Raw genomic sequence first — 18,616 nt, 5'->3', positions numbered from 1 at the left:
GACAAAATCATGATCATCATCTTTAGAGACTCATCTTCATGGACATTAAAATAAATAAAACAAATGCTTCCATCAACAAGGAAAGATACTATAAATCTTTAAAGAAGCTACAGAGATCAATTATAAGAAAAGACAGGGCTTAAAAGATACTCAAATCAAACGTAATCAGAACTATGCAAGATCGCACACTGCGTACCAGACGCTAGCACAAATTCCAAGATATCAGTGGATTTTTATTCCTCACCCAGCTCCTACCCAGTCTCTAACTGACACCTTCAGATTTCTACATGTTTCGTAGATTGAAGAATTTTCTACATACTAGAACATTTGAAAACGATGACAAGTTACTCGTTTAGAGGTTTGAAGATTGTTTCGAAAGCAAAATATAGAATTTTTTCAAGGTGCCGTTGTGAGTTGGAAAGAACGCTGGACCAAATATGTAGAGAGGAATTATATATATATAATATTGAATGATCCTGGTCTGTAGCCAATATCATATATATATGGAGCCTGGAGCCTGAGCTTATATGTGCAAAATGTCATTTTTAAAAAAGTTAAGAATTGTGCATTACCTATTGACCGACCATCTGTTGAAATTTCTTTGTCAAATTTACTAGTATTTAAGAATATTATTGAGGTATATTTGTTCTTGAATAGTTCCTCGTTCAACCATCTGCTATCGTAATTGATTTGAAGACTTCGGATCAATTATGATATCAGATGGTTCGACGAGGTTTCCTGTACTTATAGAATACTATACTATTTAATAAAATATTTCATGTTTTGAGAAATATTTTATATTTCTTCTTAACAATAAGAAACACCTCAAAAGATGAAATATTTCATTGAATAGTATAGTATTCTGTAAGTACAGGAAACCTGTTTAACTTGGCCATCCTTCCGTCTTCAGAAAATGTCCAATTTATGAAGGTGACCAGTGTTCAGAGCTATGCATCTAACTTGATGGTTGCATTTGGCCAAAACGTACTGATATGCAATTCAGAGAAGTGGCTAAATTTACATTCCTATATGGAAAATTACGCATAGAATTTACGGTACCATTTCTTGGTACTGTTCAGTATGACTGTATTTTAAAAGAAAAAAAATGGGATTTATTAAACATTTTAATAGGTTATTTCCTTCGATTCTAGGCAGAGAGATGATAGAAGAATTTTTGAGGAAAACTTCATTGACGAGAAACTATGATTGGACGAAAATTAAACATAAACTTAATAATGAAATCCATGATAGGAGGAAAAGACTGAACCCTAGTACTGAAATCAATGACAGAAGAAAAAATCCCAGAGGATCGAGTATGGAGAACAAGAGTGAGTATTCAAACGTCTAGTTTTTTTAAATGGAAAGTCGTTACATTGAATTGTGAACGTATATGTTAAAGGTAGAGCCTATGTGTTTTTAATAATGTTCTCAGGTCAGCAGTGTCTCGATTGGTTTGACACTTCCCTCTCCTGGACCAGACTTGGCAGTTTTTCTTCACTATATCTCGTATTATTTGGTCCATATATTTCAATCGCGAACTTCCACTATGTATTTTTTCTTTAAATCCCTGCATAGCTACTAGCGTGATTTGTCCATGTCTCAATGTTTCCAGTCATTCTATCTCGTCTTTCTAAAATATTCTTCAATATACTTCTTTTCTCTTATATAATACCTTGTCCGTCCATCTAATTTCCTTCTTTTCCTAGTGAATATATAAATTGTTAAATTAATGTAAAGACAGTGTAATATTTTCATTTTCTGTAATATTCAAACTTAAAAGCTAATGTCTCAATTTCTAACACTAATCGTTGCTGCCACCTGCTGTACTTCATTCTAACTTTAAAATATCGTCCAAATTTCAAATCAAATTTTTGTGTTTGAACTATTAAGGCATCATCGTATTTACCGCCTTGTATTTGAAAGTTTCAAATTATTATTATTTATGGTAGATATAAACAGAAACCCTATTCCAAAGATACCATATTTTAATGTCAGACAACCGAACTTTCTTTCTAAACATTTATGTGAATTAGAGAAAATCACTTTTGAGAAAAATATATAATGGCAAATGTAATCGGAATTCAATGACAGATTTTTCTTCCAGGATTATTCGGAAGTTCGCACAGACCAAAAGGAAAACCAGTTTTAATATTACCATTTTGACGATGGTAATCGTTGATGATCAGATATCAGAAACTTAAATAAAACTTCTATGATCCTAGATCTCATGCGCTAGGTACTGCAGATTATTTTTTTCCTCACGTGTCATAGTTTTTTGCTAATGTTGTTACTCCATTTTTCTGGTGTCCTTGTTAAATCTATAATGTTACTGCTATTACAGAATTAAGAAGACGTCAAAAGTTCGATGCGGATGATACCGAAAAGGTTTTCCAATATTTCTCACAATACATTAAAGAAGGAAACATTCCAGGTACGTAAAAATTTAACAAATACCATATTTACTCTCATTTAGGCCCTCCTTGATTAACTATATTAGGAATAAAAATAGCTTATTGTCGACTGTGTTTATCTTTTCTCCTCATTGTTCTCGTGTTCGTGAAAAGTCTTACTAAAGTTTTATAATTTACTTTTCATTTTTCAAGACCTCTGAAATATTGGAAATTCGTAAATATCACTTAAAAGCATTTGGTATTTGCTTGCCAAACATGACAAAATAAAGAATGAATTTCGTATCTTCAAAACGTCAATAATAAGCTTTATCCACTTCGACATCTCATGAGAAACTCACCTCAGCAGCATAACACAAGGATGGGTGTTAAGGTCACGCACCTGACGTCATAAACTCAGCATGGCGGCTCAGTGGTAGAGCGCTTACCTCTAATGCGTGAGGTCTCTGGTTCGATCCCCGGCCAAGTAAGTTTGTGGTGGACAATATCGTGTCTGTGGGTTTCCTCCTACATCTCATTCCACCAATTCTTCCATCATTATTCACTTCTCTTAACGTCTCTCTCAGCCTAACGAGCATAACGTGGGACGTTAAATTGAAAATTTTCATTTTGTCACAAACTCAGTACATATGCAGCAGTTTGGATATTCAGAGAATCAGAAACTAGTACGTTGTTCAACCTATAGAAATGCACCGTGGACAATTTTCTTGTAAGACTTCAAGCTGAGACATTCTGCCGCAAAAAAATATTAACAGTGCATTCGAGCCATGCATATCGAATAAATGCACAGTTTGTCGTTGGTTTGTCAAGTTCCGTTCCGGTGACACACCATTACAGAATCAGCCCTTGGGCAGTGACCAACATGTTCTCATGAGCTCATCGGGAATGATGTGGAAGTAGACCCTTAACACCGTTCGTACTATTATGTTTGGCATACACCATATCACTGTCGTTTGGTGGCTTTGTGCGGTCAGTAAAATGAAAAGGTTGATCTCATGAGTGCCACATGAATTGACTTCTCGCCAGCACGTGTGCCTTTGGTGCACATGATGCCTGGGTTCGTTTCCCAGTAAAAAAAAAAAATTATAAAAAATTAATTTCACAATTGTTCACTTTGATTAATCATCCGTCTCCTGTAGGCAAAAGGAGATAATCTCGTGGGACTTTAAACTAAAAGGTATATTTTCAGTTTTATTTCACCAGCCAACAAGAATCGCCGTCAGGCGTGCAGTTCTCTGAGTATAAGAAATACTCTCCAGCGTTCCCTGCGTCTGATTGTCTGAAAAATGGATCTGCTGTGACGAACGTAAATGGTCAGAACATTAGTTGGATCGTAATCTGGTTGATTCATTACAACTCATTACTCCATGTAGTTCCTCCAGAGGTGCCACGTAGTTTGAACGGTTGCATTCATAGAAATATTAATGTGTGGCAAGCCATGGATCGATCTTAAGTAGCAGTTACAGCACAGTTCAGCAAACCAGAATTGGTTTTTGGGACGAATCAAACTTATTCTCTCCGAATTTTATCGAATTTCTACTAACAGAGAATATGGTGTAAAAGAATGCGTCTCTCCGTATTTCCTATATAAAGTATGTTTTCTTTAAAACAGTGTTTCTCAAATTGTGGTCTTCGAAAACTGCCCTTGTGGTCTTTTTAAACTGAACATTAGGCCAGAAGAAGACAAAGAAAAGTAAACTTCAAATGAATTGCTTATCTCACACTAGTTAAAAGTTTGAAACAAGCATAAATTATACAAATAATATATAATTTAATAAGGTAAACGTAAAAATTCTAATAACTTACTACAAAATATTTGTCTTAGTCTTCAATTATTTGACAAAATTTTAAATATTTTTAAGTATTTTTTCCGTTAATACAAAATTAAGAAAATTTTAATCAATACTATTTTTAAAATATAGAATGTATTAAAAAGGATTTTATAACTTTGAAAACTCATATTGATTTATTCACTTATCTTACAGACATGGTTTTTGTGTCACTTTATAGCAAAGTACCTGAAGTTTTGACTCACGTAATACAGTAGTTCAGAAACAAACCACCGCAAGCGCTAGTAGCAGTTGCAGCAAAGATGCTTCCGAGCCTCTACTAGTTCCGAGCGTGCTAGCTGTGTGTTTTGGTATGAAGAATACAAGTCTGTGACAACTGTGCAACGTAATTTTCGTACAAAGTATGGTAAAGATCCTTCCAGTAGGCTTACTATTTATCAGTGGCATATTTATAAGTGTTGTATTGAAACTGGATGTTCGGTAAAACACAACAAATCTTCAGGTCGTCCTCTTACGTCTGAAGTCGTTGCAGAGCAAATGAGACAAAGCTTTGTGAACAGTCCTACACAATCAACACAGGGTGCTTCTCGACAGCTGGGCGTCCCACACATGAGCATGGCAGTTTGGTGTTTGTTGAGAAAATGGTTGCATCTCGAACCATACAAATTTCAAATGGTGTAAGAATTAAAAGACACTGAACAATTCACACCTGACATACTACAACGGGTTTAGCAAGAAATCGACTTCAGATGGAATGTGTGCCGCGTCACCAATGGAAGATATAAGATAAAAACCTTGATGTATTTTGCTACAAAATGACACCAAAACCATGACCGTAAGATAAATGAATAAATCACTATGAGTTTTAAAAGTTGTAAAGTTCTTTTTGATACACCCTGTACAAAGTATACGGTATAGTAGTATATACCCAAACAAGAGAAATGATTTGCTTTTGTAGGGGTAAAAGTGGTTCGTAGAACATTCTCACTAATAAAAGTGGTCCTTATTTATAAAATGTTTGAGATAGTTGGTTTAAAATATAAGAAATATTGTTTTTAAAATACTGATTTAGTCGTAATAAATGTTTTGGGAAACTTCTAATCAAAATAAAATGTAAAACATATTACTATTATAATATTGATGTTTAGATAGTTTTTAAGGTCCCAAGAGAATAATTTAAGGTGTTATTTCTTCAATTTTAGAGAGGGATATTATAGAAGAATTTCTGAAACAAGACACGTTGTCAGCAAGTTACCATTGGATGCAAATAAAATACAAAGTGAGATATTTAATTCAACAAAGAAAACCTGTAAATCGAAAGTATTGTATGAAGAGGAGGAAGAAGGGTAAGTTAAATCATTAACACTGTATTCAAGCCAACAATCAAACATTGTAATAGTAGCTCATGTCCCAAATTGTTTATCTTATGGACTAAGTTCTAAGTAGATTTAATTTTTCTAAGTTGAAAGGCAAAGTAAGATGACTCAGTACAGCCAATTGCAAATGCCGAAAGCATTTCCCAGCACGTATGAATTTTATTCCTTCCACCTCTGAATTGCGAAAACAATCCCAATATGCTGAGATTGTTCCATCCGAAATGTTGAGTGAATCATCATCTGCAACAGTGAAATCAATGCAATATTCATCGCAGGAAATACCTATAGAAGCGAAAAATTTAAAATTTGGAATATCACAAGAACAATCCAAATCACTGTGTATTTTGATATGCATATTTGATCAAAATACTTGTGCCAGAATTCATCACTTGGATCGCGCTGAAGATCGAACTCCTGACTACATATATTGCGTGCTGAACCATTCTTCTTAAGAGAATATCTTATTTAAGATAGCAACTCCCTTGAACAAAATTATCTGATTTTCTGACAATGAAGAAAGATTGACATATCTATAAAACAGTTAATCCTAGAAAGACCAAAGCTGGGGGGGGGGGAGGTCAATTTTGCCCGAGAGTTCTTTTTGATTTAGTTTATATGGATTACTATGTACTCAGGATTCTTGTTATTGTTCCTTTTAATGAACAGTTAATTTTCCCTTTTATCAATTAAAATATACTGTATTGTTTTGTTTTGTATATATATATATATATATATATATATATATATATATATATATATATATATATATATATATATATATATAATATACAGTGAAACCTCTACTAACGGACACCTCTATAAAGCGGACACCTCCCGTAACGGACATATTTTGTAATACCCAAACACCGGAATAGGAAAAACATATTGGCAAACCTCTCTAAAGCGGACACTCTCTAGTACGGACACGGACAGTCTTTTTCTGTCTTTTATAGATATTATTTACCTCCGTATTACGGACACTTTCTCTAGAAACAAGTTAGAAAGTATAGTAAAAATTCATTTTTTCATGTATGTGTAACCAAGGAAGCAGTGTGACATTTAGCTTCCTCAACTGTCTGCTCAGCAACCCAGATGATGTGTCTCTGTTTAGCAACACTATCATGTCTTTGCATGCATCTCACTCCCACCCAAGTTATTTTAGACACAAAAGTGATTGACAGTTGCCCGACGTTTGGAATGTCATATTATGCTGCTGTCCCTCTGGATTCTGAGCAGCAGAAGACAAGTTTGGTATTTTTTGCCCGCGGGTACGCATATTGTCTCAAAAAAGACACTTCTGGACTGCAATTAACCCACAAATTAAAGCGGTATACTGAAAACGTAGTAAGTAGTGATAAGTGTAAAGTGCAGAGAACTATAGCATCTTATTTCAATGTTGTGCCTCGAACATAGAGTACTGGATGGCGGAAGATAATGCAGGTATCGTAACATTTTGGTAATATTCGTAAATACACGATTCATACAAAAATATTTTTTTCTAATTACATATCACCTTAATTACTAATTTACGTAAGAAAATATTGAAACCTCTTTAAGGCGGACACCTCTCTATAGCGGACAATTTTTGATTCCCCACGGCTGTCCGCTTTAGAGAGGTTTCACTGTATATATATAAAATATGTTGCGCGGGCCGATTTGACCTCTCCCTTCTGGTCATTGGTGCTACCCATCTTTGTTTTCCCAAAAATTCCTTTCATTTGTTTTTTTTATTTCTAAAACTTGTACTACTTTTTAAAAATGTTACGTTTCTTCTTTATATAAACACTTAGGTTTTCATAGAACTTGTCGAGTGTTAGTTACAATACTTGTTTTCTCCATGGTATTGTAAGAAATTTGGTATAATGTATAAGCAGATTTACGCATTGTAATTAGCCGCCCATTTGTAATAAATAAAAAGCACAATTTCTTGAAAAGTTCCTTTTTGAAGTTCTAGTTGAACACGTTAACGCAAATTGAACAAATATACTCTGAAAGCTACTTAAAACCAGCGCAGGCAAATTTAATTCCCCCATGGTCCTTTACGTAGCAGATGCGACCACGGACTTCCTAGGGTTAATCCTTAGTTTTGTATATGAAACTAATAAATTACAGACAAAAATTACGAGGGTGAAATAATAAGTAGTGCACTTTGTTTTCACACGATATTTTACTGATCTAGGATGTGAAACTTGAAAAAGGACATATTTAAATTGTTTTCCATCAATAGTTATACATTTATAATGATATATTAATGATAATGCGTCTCATAAGTTTTAATAAAAATATTGCTTATGTTCTTTTTAAAATTTTTCTGACATTAAACATGAGCAGCAATTTGTGAACACTATTTATGGAACATGAGTTAAATAAAATTTCATTTTCTGTCTCTTTAAACATTCTTCGAGGCAACTTTTTATATGATTTTTCAATAGAAATACAAAATGTGGAAAGTACAGATGGTGATCAGAAAAATGGAAACACCTGAACAAAATTGCAGCTTACCAGTTTAATATGGTGTCGGGTCACCTTTCGCCTTCAGAACAGCCTTGATGCGATGTGGGATGGAGGCATAGAGGTCGTGAATGGTAATAAGTGGAATTTTACACCATTCGTCGTGCAGGGCACCGGCCAATTCTGTGAGAGAGGATGGAGGTGGAAATCGTCGCCGGAGTCGTGTTTCCAAGACGGACCACAGATGTTCAATTATGTTGAGATCTGGGAATTGGACGAGCCAAGGGAGGTGTTAAACTTCATCCCGATGTTCCTCAAACCATGCTGCAACAACGCCAGCTGTGTGAATGGGTGCATTATCATCCTGGAAGATGGCGTCATTGTCCGGGAACAACATCCGGACCATAGGATACAAGTGGTCTCCTAAAATTGCGACATAATCGTTGGCAGTGATTCGTCCACTAAGTGTGACCACAGGACCCAATGAAAACCATGATATGGCGGCCCACAGCATCACCGAGCCGCCGCCATGTTTCACAGTTGGGCGGAGACACTGCAGATCATAAGCTTCTTTGGGCGTTCTCCACATATAAACACGGCCCGTGGTTGGGAATAGGGTGAAGGATGACTCATCCGACCATATCACACGTTTCCAGTCCTCAACGGTCTAAGTTGCATGGTCGCGGCACCATTTGCGGCGTGCGAAAGCGTTATGGTCCCTGATGAGCGGTTTGGCCCGTGCAACACGACCCCGTAAGTTCATGTCATGTAATTCGCGGCGGACTGTGATTGCCGAAACAGGGTGGGGGAGGTGCTGATTGAGTTCCTCCATCACTTGCTCCGCAGTGGCACGACGGTTCTGCGTGACAATGCGCTTTAATACCCGGCGTGACCTGTCACTCATGATTTTCTTCCGCCCACTGTTCCGCTTCCCCGATGTGGTTTTCCCGTGTGTTGTGTAGGCCGTCATCACCTTCGACACTGTCCCACGCGACACACCTAACACAGTAGCCACTGCCGTCACACTCACTCCACATAACCGCGCACCAACAATTTGCCCTCTTTGAAAATCTGAGAGGTCTTCCATTTTACAGTACCTCCGTCTGCTGCAGCCACTGGACACTGCTGTTCCACTGCGCCTGACGTAGTATGGAGACCGACCTAACACACCACCACCAGCGGTCCGGCGCTGCGGGCGCCACGACACCCTGCCAACCCATACATCTGATGTGTTGCCAACTACAGGTATTTGCATTTTTCTGATCACCATCTGTATTATAAAATGAGATATTTTCAGACAAGACGTGTAAAAATATTTTGTAACTGGAATGCAGCTTTTGAGTGCCACAATCCAAATATATGATTTTGTCAGCCTTTTTTCAGTTCTGTTCCGATGCTTCCGGTTAGATGCTGCTTCAAGTGCTCCCTTAGACTAAACTATTCTGGATCTTACATTTTGTTTGTACCTTTTATCGGTCGTTATCTTACTCCTTAATTAACAGGAATATTGCACTCCTTCCACCAGGTGATCTTCTATATTTTGATTATGTGTTATATTCACATCTCGTAACTTTTGTTTTGCTCTTGTTAATCTTATTGTTGAATTTGCTGCTAATTACTTGTTGCATACTGTTTAGACCTGTCTCTAAATTTTTGCACTATCTGCCAAAATTACGAGATCGTCCACAAATTAAACGTGTGTATTTGGAGCCCATTTCTATGCTGTGAATGTCCTCAATTTCTTTTATTGCTTCTTCAATGCATAGATTAAACAAAATTAGTGATAAGAGCATTCTTGTCTAAACCTTTTCTGAATTGCTGCTTTTTCTGTCTTTCCTACCTCAATTGTTGTCTTCTAATTTTTATAGGTTATATATTATTCTTCGCTTCTTATAATTTATTCCTACTTCATTCAGAATCTTGAATATTTTGTTCCATTTTACAGTATAAACCAGCATTTCCCTACCGGTGTGCCGCGAATGGACCCGCTGGCAAGCAATTTTTTTTTTTTTTTTTTAAATAAGTTTATGAATGTTCCATTTGTGCTTTTTATATAGTTCGTTATTATTGTTATGCAATTGCAATCAAAGGAAAATTCTAAATATTGTTTCGTTTTAATAATATTTACTATTGATAAAATATATCGAAATGCCATACTTTTTTGGGAGGGGGTCATACAAACCCCACGAGAGGCATTTATTGAAATCAGAAGTATCTTTGGTATCTATTTATGTATAAATGGGTCAAAGCCAAAGTGGACTCAGATGATTCTTATATTTATTCACTTTTCTTACTGTTATGCAAAGTAAGTCCTTGTATTTCTTTAACTTGGACTAATAAAAGTCGTACTGAACCAACTTAGACTAAATTAGTTCTTCTGCACTCTGCAGTACTTTAAAATTGTCCATATGTAATTCTGTATAATGGTTTCTCTTGTGCAATTCTTTATCTTCTTGTCCTTCTGAAATGACTCTGACAATTATATTAACAAGTATGTAAAGATCATTACAACATATTTTTATCAGGAGTCTTCCGTAAGTGAGTCGGCAGACATATCGAGTTTGTGGCCAATTAGTACCGGTTTCAAGTTCAAATGGAGGACAATTTCTGTCAGATATAAGCCGAGAAGCGGTTTGGATTCCGCTTTAAGTTTATATGACCCCTTCCAGCATAGCCCGGTTGTCGCATAATAACACCAAGGTGAAACTAGAGATGCAAAAAAGCCGGCTTTTTTGAATCGATTGTTTTTTTCACATAAAAAGCCGGCTTTTTTGGAAAAAACGAGAATTTTGGAAATTTTGGCTTTTTTCATTTTCATGATTTTTCTATCTAAATAGCTTTCTTATAGTATATTCTATAGTTAGATAAGAATTCCATGACCTAAACGCCATATTTCGCTCTGAAATTCAGCATCAAGATGGATGGAGCACATGTTTTACGAATTAAAGCAAACATAAAGAATGTAGTATTTGAGGGGAATTTTAAAGGCTATTTAACTTTATTTTAACTTTTGAGTCATCGACATTTTATTCAAGCTTCTAGCACAAAAGTTAAACTTATGTTTTTCTATATATCCGTTAAAGCGTACGTTTTTCAATATATCCGTCAAACTGTACTTCCACATTTGTTATACTGTAATTGTGCAACGATTTAGCAATAATTTTCCGGATACAACCTTGAATATTAATTTATACAAATAATCAGTAGCGGATTTAGAAAAGTACTTTGGAGGGGGGGGGGGGGGTTCTCTGATTGTTTCGTTTTCTAAAATGTCCTAATTTTATTTGGGAGGAGCTTGAAGTTTATGAGTACAGGCATAACTAATATTTCTTTCATTTATATATTTAGCGATAATCTTCCGGATACAGTCTTGAAGATCATTTTATACTGAGAATCAGTGGCGGATTTAGAAAAGTATTTTGGGAGAGTTTTTTCTTACTAATGTTTAGTTTTTCTAAACATTCGTAATTTTTATTTGACGGGAGCTTAAAGTTTATGAGTAAAGGCATAACTAATAGATATCGTTTGTTTTAGACATTCCCTAATTTTGGAGAACAGGCTTCAGTCCGAAAGACCGCCCCATTAAGGTGATCTGGTACCCCTAGCAACCTTGAAAGTTGGCCCATTTAAAAAGCATAGCAAAGTTTTTCACTATTTTCTTCTTTATTATTAAAGTTACAAACGTCAAAATTTGAACAAACCTAGAGGAGACACATATCTATGCCTTGTGTGTTTTAGATTTTGAAAAAAAAAAAAAAAAAAAACAGTAAAAAAAACTTCCATGTTTGACTTTTAAAACTTGGCAACGCAGATGTAACCCTCCCACTCAAATTTTGAGTTGGTGTCTCCTTCTATTGAAATGTCTATTGACTCCTCTGTGAACCTTCCTGTCCGCGTTTAGCCTGTCCTTCGAGTCGTGGTTGTTTGAATTGTGAATATCGACGGATGATCACTTTATGAGTGACAGCAGGAGGGATAGCAGTACAAATGTCTGTGCCGTAAAAAGACAACGGAAAGCGAGATATTCCTGCCGACCGAGGAAAAATATCGCACGACTTTCGGCTTCAGAAAATAAGAAAAGAGAAGAAAGAAGTGTTATTGTGTTTCATATTTCTGTGGTTATTTCTTCCGTTTCTATGTAGCTTTATTTCAATACAGTATTTGAATGTTTATGAAAGATGATAAATCGAACGGTTGATAGACATGTAAATATATATATATATATATATATATATATATATATATATATATATACACAGAGAGAGAGAGACATAGATATGGATAGATAAGCATATAAATGCAGGAAAAAATACTTTCCAAAAATGATAAATAGCTAGAAACGATATATAGGACCTAACACATCAAACTGAAGTTCTTGACTCGTACATTAGTAAAGAAATACTTTCAGACAGTGGCGTACTTCAAGAGGTGTTGGTGCAGGTTGTAATCCCTCCTTTCATATACTATCGAAATGAGAAGATTTTAGCTTTCATCTTGGATGAACAACAATCTTCCTGTGTGGAGAAGGGACTCTACATATACGTACGACGACACATCACAATGCTTAGGAAATGTAAATGGGTAGAGAATATACACACCCAGGCAGAGGTCCCTATTTTCCCCTCAAGGTTACCATTCCTCTCATTTACTGTTCTCCCCCCAAATTTACCATTCTTTATTATGACAATTACTTATTTAAAAATGTTATTCATGCTAAGTTCTCCTTCACACTTATTCACCAGTCGGTGGCTATCGAGCTCAATCCCCCCCCCCCCGAAATAAATTTGTTATATTCACAACTTCATTAAAATTTGTCGGCACCTAAAAGGAAAAATATATGTGCTTATTCTCGTATTGTGCATACCCCTCCCCGAAACAAATTCCTAAATACGCCACTCGTGTTCATAAAAGCATCATTGTGGTATAATTAAAATTCACTTGTTCCACTTTCAATGACAAATTATGTCCCTCCTCTTAAAAAAAAAAAAAAAAAAAAAAAAAAAAAAAAAAAAAAAAAAAAAAAAAAAAAAAAAAAATCATAGGTGCAATTTGTGCCCCAAAACCTGACTGTGGGCACTCCTGTAATCCAGAGAAGGCTAGGAAATGAAGTTTCTTTGTTTAAAATCTTTCCCAACCCCATAAACACCCCCTAACACCAACCAAACTTTCTTTACACACATCCCTGGGCGTAACAAAATACATTGCTTCCTTTGCGTCAATGTAAAAATATGTATCACTATTCTAAATGCTCTCCCTCTGGGATTTTGAACACCTCACAAAATAAAATTTCCAGCGTACTTACTGATTAAACGGGAGACAAGCGAGATGCCCGATTGCAATACGTACATTTCCATGGTTTCCCAGAGGGAAGTATTGCGTCGCACACTACACCACACATCTTTTAGGTGAGGGCTGTTAATTTTATGCAAAGACTATAAAGAAATGCATTCCAGTGAAATTAACAATAAACAGAGAGACGGACCACCGAGACTGATTTGAAATCTAAAGATGTGGGGGGGGGGACATGTTTGTATGAAGACGGACAGTGTCAGAGGAAGAAGTCTACATCTGTTCTACGAAACACAATACTAAGCGGATATTATTATTATTATTATTATTATTATTATTATTATTATTATTATTATTATTATTATTAGAGGCTTCCGACTAACGAATATTTCTGGCTACGCGTATACCTTCATTGGGGGCTGCGGTGGCTCAGTGGTAGAGCGTCCACCTCTGGTGCTAGCAGTCTCGGGTTCAAACCCTGCTCTCGCCAAGCGAACTTTGTGGTGGACAAACACCGTGTGCGTGGGTTTTCTCGGGGTTCTCCCGTTTCCTCCCACTTTTTTTCATTCCACCATTTCATTCATTACTCATCATCACCGTCTCCTTTAGCCTAACCGGCATAACCGGGGGACGTAAAACTCAAAAATTTCATTTCGTATGCCTTCAAACATACGTGGAAAACATTCTTGCGTATCTTATTTTATCCTGTAGGGATGGTATAGAGACTTGTAGTCGGATCCTGAGGGAAGGCTCGTTCGCCACCTCCAATGGCACAAGCACCAGTGCTGCAAAAGTTCAAGTCTGTACATAATAAAACTAAAGTAACCCTAAGTAGCTGTGTTACAACTCACCGCTACCCCATCCCTCAGGAATCCACCCTGGATCCGTCCCTGTGTCGTCTGGAGTCGAAAATATGCCATGTGAAAAGAAAAGTATGAAAAATGTCATCTTACAGCCTTTTGCGTCGATTTCCTTATAACTTGGGAGAGGTCCGTCCTAGTAAGCTAATTGACGAGGGGATGCCAGGGATTTCTCCTCTGAGAAATCTTTATCCCCCTGCAAGAGAAAATTTTCATTCAAGACAGGGATAACTTTTCCCCACTCTTACGTGTGTGATGGCTGGGTGCGTATATGAGTGAAATTCATCCACCCTGGGAAAAATATTCAATTCGCACACTCACCCGTCGAGTTATCCAATTTTTATATAACGTAGTGAAGAATATTTTTTGCGAAATAAAGTAGTGGTGTTTATTTTGTGAAATAAAGTACTGAGGAATCTACTTACATAGTTGTGCAACTACGGCGGGAGTTAAAGGGCCTGCTCCCTTCCTAAATTTTTTAGCCCCTCAAACCACAATGCATCCGTATGACATTGATATGGAGACCCAGAATTGTTACGATTGCCCCCCTAGCATATTTATGCCCCCCAAACTTCAGTGGCTGGTTGCGAGCCTGGTCAACAAGGTTTTCACAGATATTACATAATTTAAACAAATTTGTATAATGCAAAATAAATTTACTACTAAATCATGCTTAGGAATGCGCACGAGACGAGTCGAGACATCACTTTTCCAGCAAATTTTCGAGACGAGGCAACCACAAATCTTGTCTCGTGCGTATCCCTAATCATGCTCAATTTTAAAATAAGCCAACATCATTTACTTACAAGAACATAAAATGTTGCGTGAGCCGTTACCCAGGTTTATCAAACTTGGTTCTCTTCTGTTCGAACTCACAATGAAAGTTTGCACAAGATATTTCACACGAATTTGATCGAGGGTGTATCTATGCACATGATACCCAGGTAGAATCTCACAGCGTTCAGGGGCCTTGCGAACTTCATTTATTAGAAAACAATCTAAAATTAGGAAATGCTAGTGTGAACATTACATGGATCTATATTTTTTTCCTTCTCCACTTCCAGAAAAAGGGAGATATAGACATTACACGTGAGTATATGGTAATTTATAAAATATTGTATTGTCACCGGACATATGTGCATGAAAAATTAAAAAAGTTCTAGGTCTAGATAGTATAGAAGTGGCCAAAGAAGTGGCCATGTGGACAGGCAACAAAGAACGAAAGTGATTTTTTAAAAAGCAGGTCCAAGGAATTTTGCCCACATGCCACTTCACTTGATCATATTTCCCTCAAAAATTATTCATGTAAATATCTTTCAATTATTTCTGAAGAGAGGGATTTGACCTCGCTTTCAAAGGGTAATTTTGTCCTAGATTGATTCCAACAATATTTTTTCTATAATCTTTCCCAAAGATCACAAACTGACATCTATACTATGTTATTTTGCGGAAATGGTAAGCTGACAAGTGACAACTACCCTTCCAGGAATTCGCAGAATGAAAAGAAAGAAAAAAAAGAGAGAGGGAGAGAGATGAGAAAAGAAGGTTTCGGTTGTACCGCTGTTTATGAGTCACCTGCTTGGAACAACTTGAGCGAGGCAGAGAACTGAACTTGCCGCTTGACTCGGGCGGAAAGGAAAAACTATACCGTCGCTGGGAGTTCAGGTTTTACTGTTGCCATGTTTTCAAAGTTAAAGATAGAAGTTTCCTTGCTGTGTTTTTTTCAAAATCTAAAACACACAAGGCATAGATATGTGTCTCCTCTAGGTTTGTTCAAATTTTGACGTTTGTAACTTTAATAATAAAGAAGAAAATAGTGAAAAACTATGCTATGCTTTTTAAATGGGCCAACTTTCAAGGTTGCTAGGGGTACCAGATCACCTTAACCGTCGCAAAACCGTCACTGCTGGTAATTAGTAATAATAACGATTTAAAAGCAATAAGAAAGGAAGTCGGCCAACTCACAGTACACGCACTATTTCTACTTCACAGATGAAATGAAGAAAAGCTGTCAGAATGGTCGAATGCTGGGTTGAATCCCGGACTTCCCGATAGAAGCGCAAAAGCTCCACTCAGTCATGTTTGTTGTGCAGTTGTATTTATCTTAAATATATTCCCGTCTTTTTTTTTTTTTTTTGGTGGTGGTGGTGGGGTGGGGAGAGTTCCGTAATGATATGAAGGGTGTGAGCCAAGAATATAGTAACCAACAAATTTTCAATTCTTGAGTTATGCAGCACCAGATAGACAGCAACGCATACCGCTTCGTTTAATCCTTCATGTATAGTCTTATGTGAAAAATCAGCTTTCCGACTTTCAAAATGGATTGTGCGGTAGAAAATCTAATTTCTTAAAATAGCAAAATTGTGGGTTACCATGTTCTTGCCTCACACCCTTCATATATTGAATCTCTCTTGTTAAAAAATCGGAAAACTTGAGGACTGAATAAACCGTGAGGGTGGCTATATAAAACTGTAGAATTTCAATTCAAGAATATACAGAATACACAGTCTTTTAAGTGTATCATATAGATCTAAGTATTTCTCTTATGTTTTATTTTAATTTTATTTTGTTCCAAAATGAGGGTATGGAATATTTTGAAGTAAAAATACTACATAGAAGTTTGCTAGTTATTTGTGTATTTTTAAAAGAAGAGTTTACTTTTAGGGTTGGCTGGTTTACACAGTTGATTTTTTTAATAAACAACTGGTTTAAACCAAAAAAAAAAAAAAATAAAAAATAATAAAAAAAAAATAAAAACGAAAAATGTGAATCGTGTGAACTTCATGGTGACGTTTCCACACATCAAACCATCTGCATTAGTTTTATTTCCTTTTCACCTTTTAATCAAGGTGTCCCGTGTTCCATTCTCGGTCGAACCACAACCCTTCTTTCATGCGTAAACAAAGTAGCGGTTCGGATGTAACTTTAAGCGAAAGTCTTCTTCTTGATAACCTCGGTATTACGTAAGGATGTTAAGCCTGAACATACGAAACGAAACCAAATTATATATTTCTGCATGGCTGAATGTCTGTTGTTTTATAAAGCCAAGGTTGCTTAAATATATTGATAGAAATTGGCAAAATTTATTGATTGCCTACGTAGCTCCCAACATTAGCTTGGATTAGACTTTCAATGATATGTACGTACTAAATTTGTAATTTAATACCTCAGTTTTAGCGTACTGATTTATGATACGTTGACCATTAAATTTTACATGCAAAGCAATAACAGGATTTTTCCGTTATTGTTTCACATTTAGAGTAAGGGAAAAGCACCAGTAGTTGACACCCTTAAGGACGTTTTTTCTGAAATTCTTTAATTTCCTGAATATCTTGAAGTGGTACATCCAAAATTCATTTTCCAAATCGAAGGTTGGGGTTTTCTTCTACTATGCACACCATTGAAATGCTAAAAAGGTCTCTTCATATATTTTATTTTATTTTAATTCAAAACTGTGTGAGTTAGTGGTTGACAGGCTGAATTTAAAATAATTTTAGTAATTGACTTTTTGGTTTTAGTAGTTGACATTCGTTTTTTCTTCCCTAAAAATAAAGTCAAACATGCAATTTTGCTGATACTTTTATGACAGTAAGCATAATGGGCTTATAACAAAAGCACCTAGCCTAAAAGTAAAAAAAAAATCAATTTTAAATCAACTTAAAAGAAATATCACCATTCGAACCTGTGTAATTATAATTACAGACTTCAAGGGCACGTTTAACTAGTAAGACACTCGCAGCGTTCCTGATTGAACTGTTAATAAGTTTAAAACCCTGCCCGCACTACATACAAGGGCAAGGGTTCGAAATTCATTATAAGTTGAATGGAAAACTACTCGTGAAACATAGCAAACTTAAATATTGAAACACTGGTAGAGAACACTAAATATGAAAGGAATCTAACTCAGGAACACGAAAAATATTCCGGCTACTGCTAATGGATTTAGGTTCTGTGATGTGGCCAATAATGTCAGTCCATTCATATTGTAGTTCATCTGCTTTTTCTGGCCGTTACCACAGTCTACCACATTTCTTCATCGCCGATGTGATTGCGCCACTTTCTGTGATTGTGTCAATTCTTCCTGGAAATAATTCTTCGTCGTAAATGAATACAACAAATTCTCCGACATATCTATTCACAAGTCCCAAAGATAAAGTACCCGCGTTCATTTCTTCTGAGCTGTCTTCGCCATCGTCATCGAGTACACTTGAGGATTCCTTATATATCACTTCTTCATCTGTCGGTGAATCCGAAGTATCTGTATTGTTATTTCTAGCAATTGAAAATGAACAAAGTTCTTTACTGTTTTGCTTTTTGCCAGCTCTTCTTTCTTTAGAGCTCTGATTCGCTTTTCTTGCTTGTTTCATTCTTTCTCTTTCTTCTTTTTTCTCATCCTTGCTGCAGCTCTTTCTTTCTTTAATCTTTCTTGTTCTTCCTTTTTC

The 18,616-nt window shown here is 36.1% G+C and overlaps 1 protein-coding gene across 3 annotated transcripts in view; it reads left to right on the top strand.

The window, feature by feature from the left end:
* Nucleotides 1-18,616, top strand: part of LOC145686671 (uncharacterized) — a 188,349-nt gene that overhangs the window by 64,046 nt on the left and 105,687 nt on the right. For all 3 annotated transcript variants that reach the window (XM_081760181.1, XM_081760183.1, XM_081760182.1), the window contains exons 7-9: nt 1,152-1,328; nt 2,342-2,431; nt 5,401-5,544. In XM_081760181.1, coding sequence (XP_081616307.1) covers nt 1,152-1,328; nt 2,342-2,431; nt 5,401-5,544 — 411 coding nt within the window. The remainder of the gene's footprint in view (nt 1-1,151; nt 1,329-2,341; nt 2,432-5,400; nt 5,545-18,616) is intronic.

Source organism: Thermobia domestica, chromosome 5 (genome assembly GCF_964235325.1).
Source record: "Thermobia domestica chromosome 5, izTheDome1.hap1.1, whole genome shotgun sequence".
In the NCBI taxonomy this organism is placed as follows: Eukaryota; Metazoa; Arthropoda; class Insecta; order Zygentoma; family Lepismatidae; genus Thermobia; species Thermobia domestica.
The sequence above is the reverse complement of the archived record's forward strand: the minus strand, read 5'-3'. Positions and strand labels throughout refer to the sequence as shown.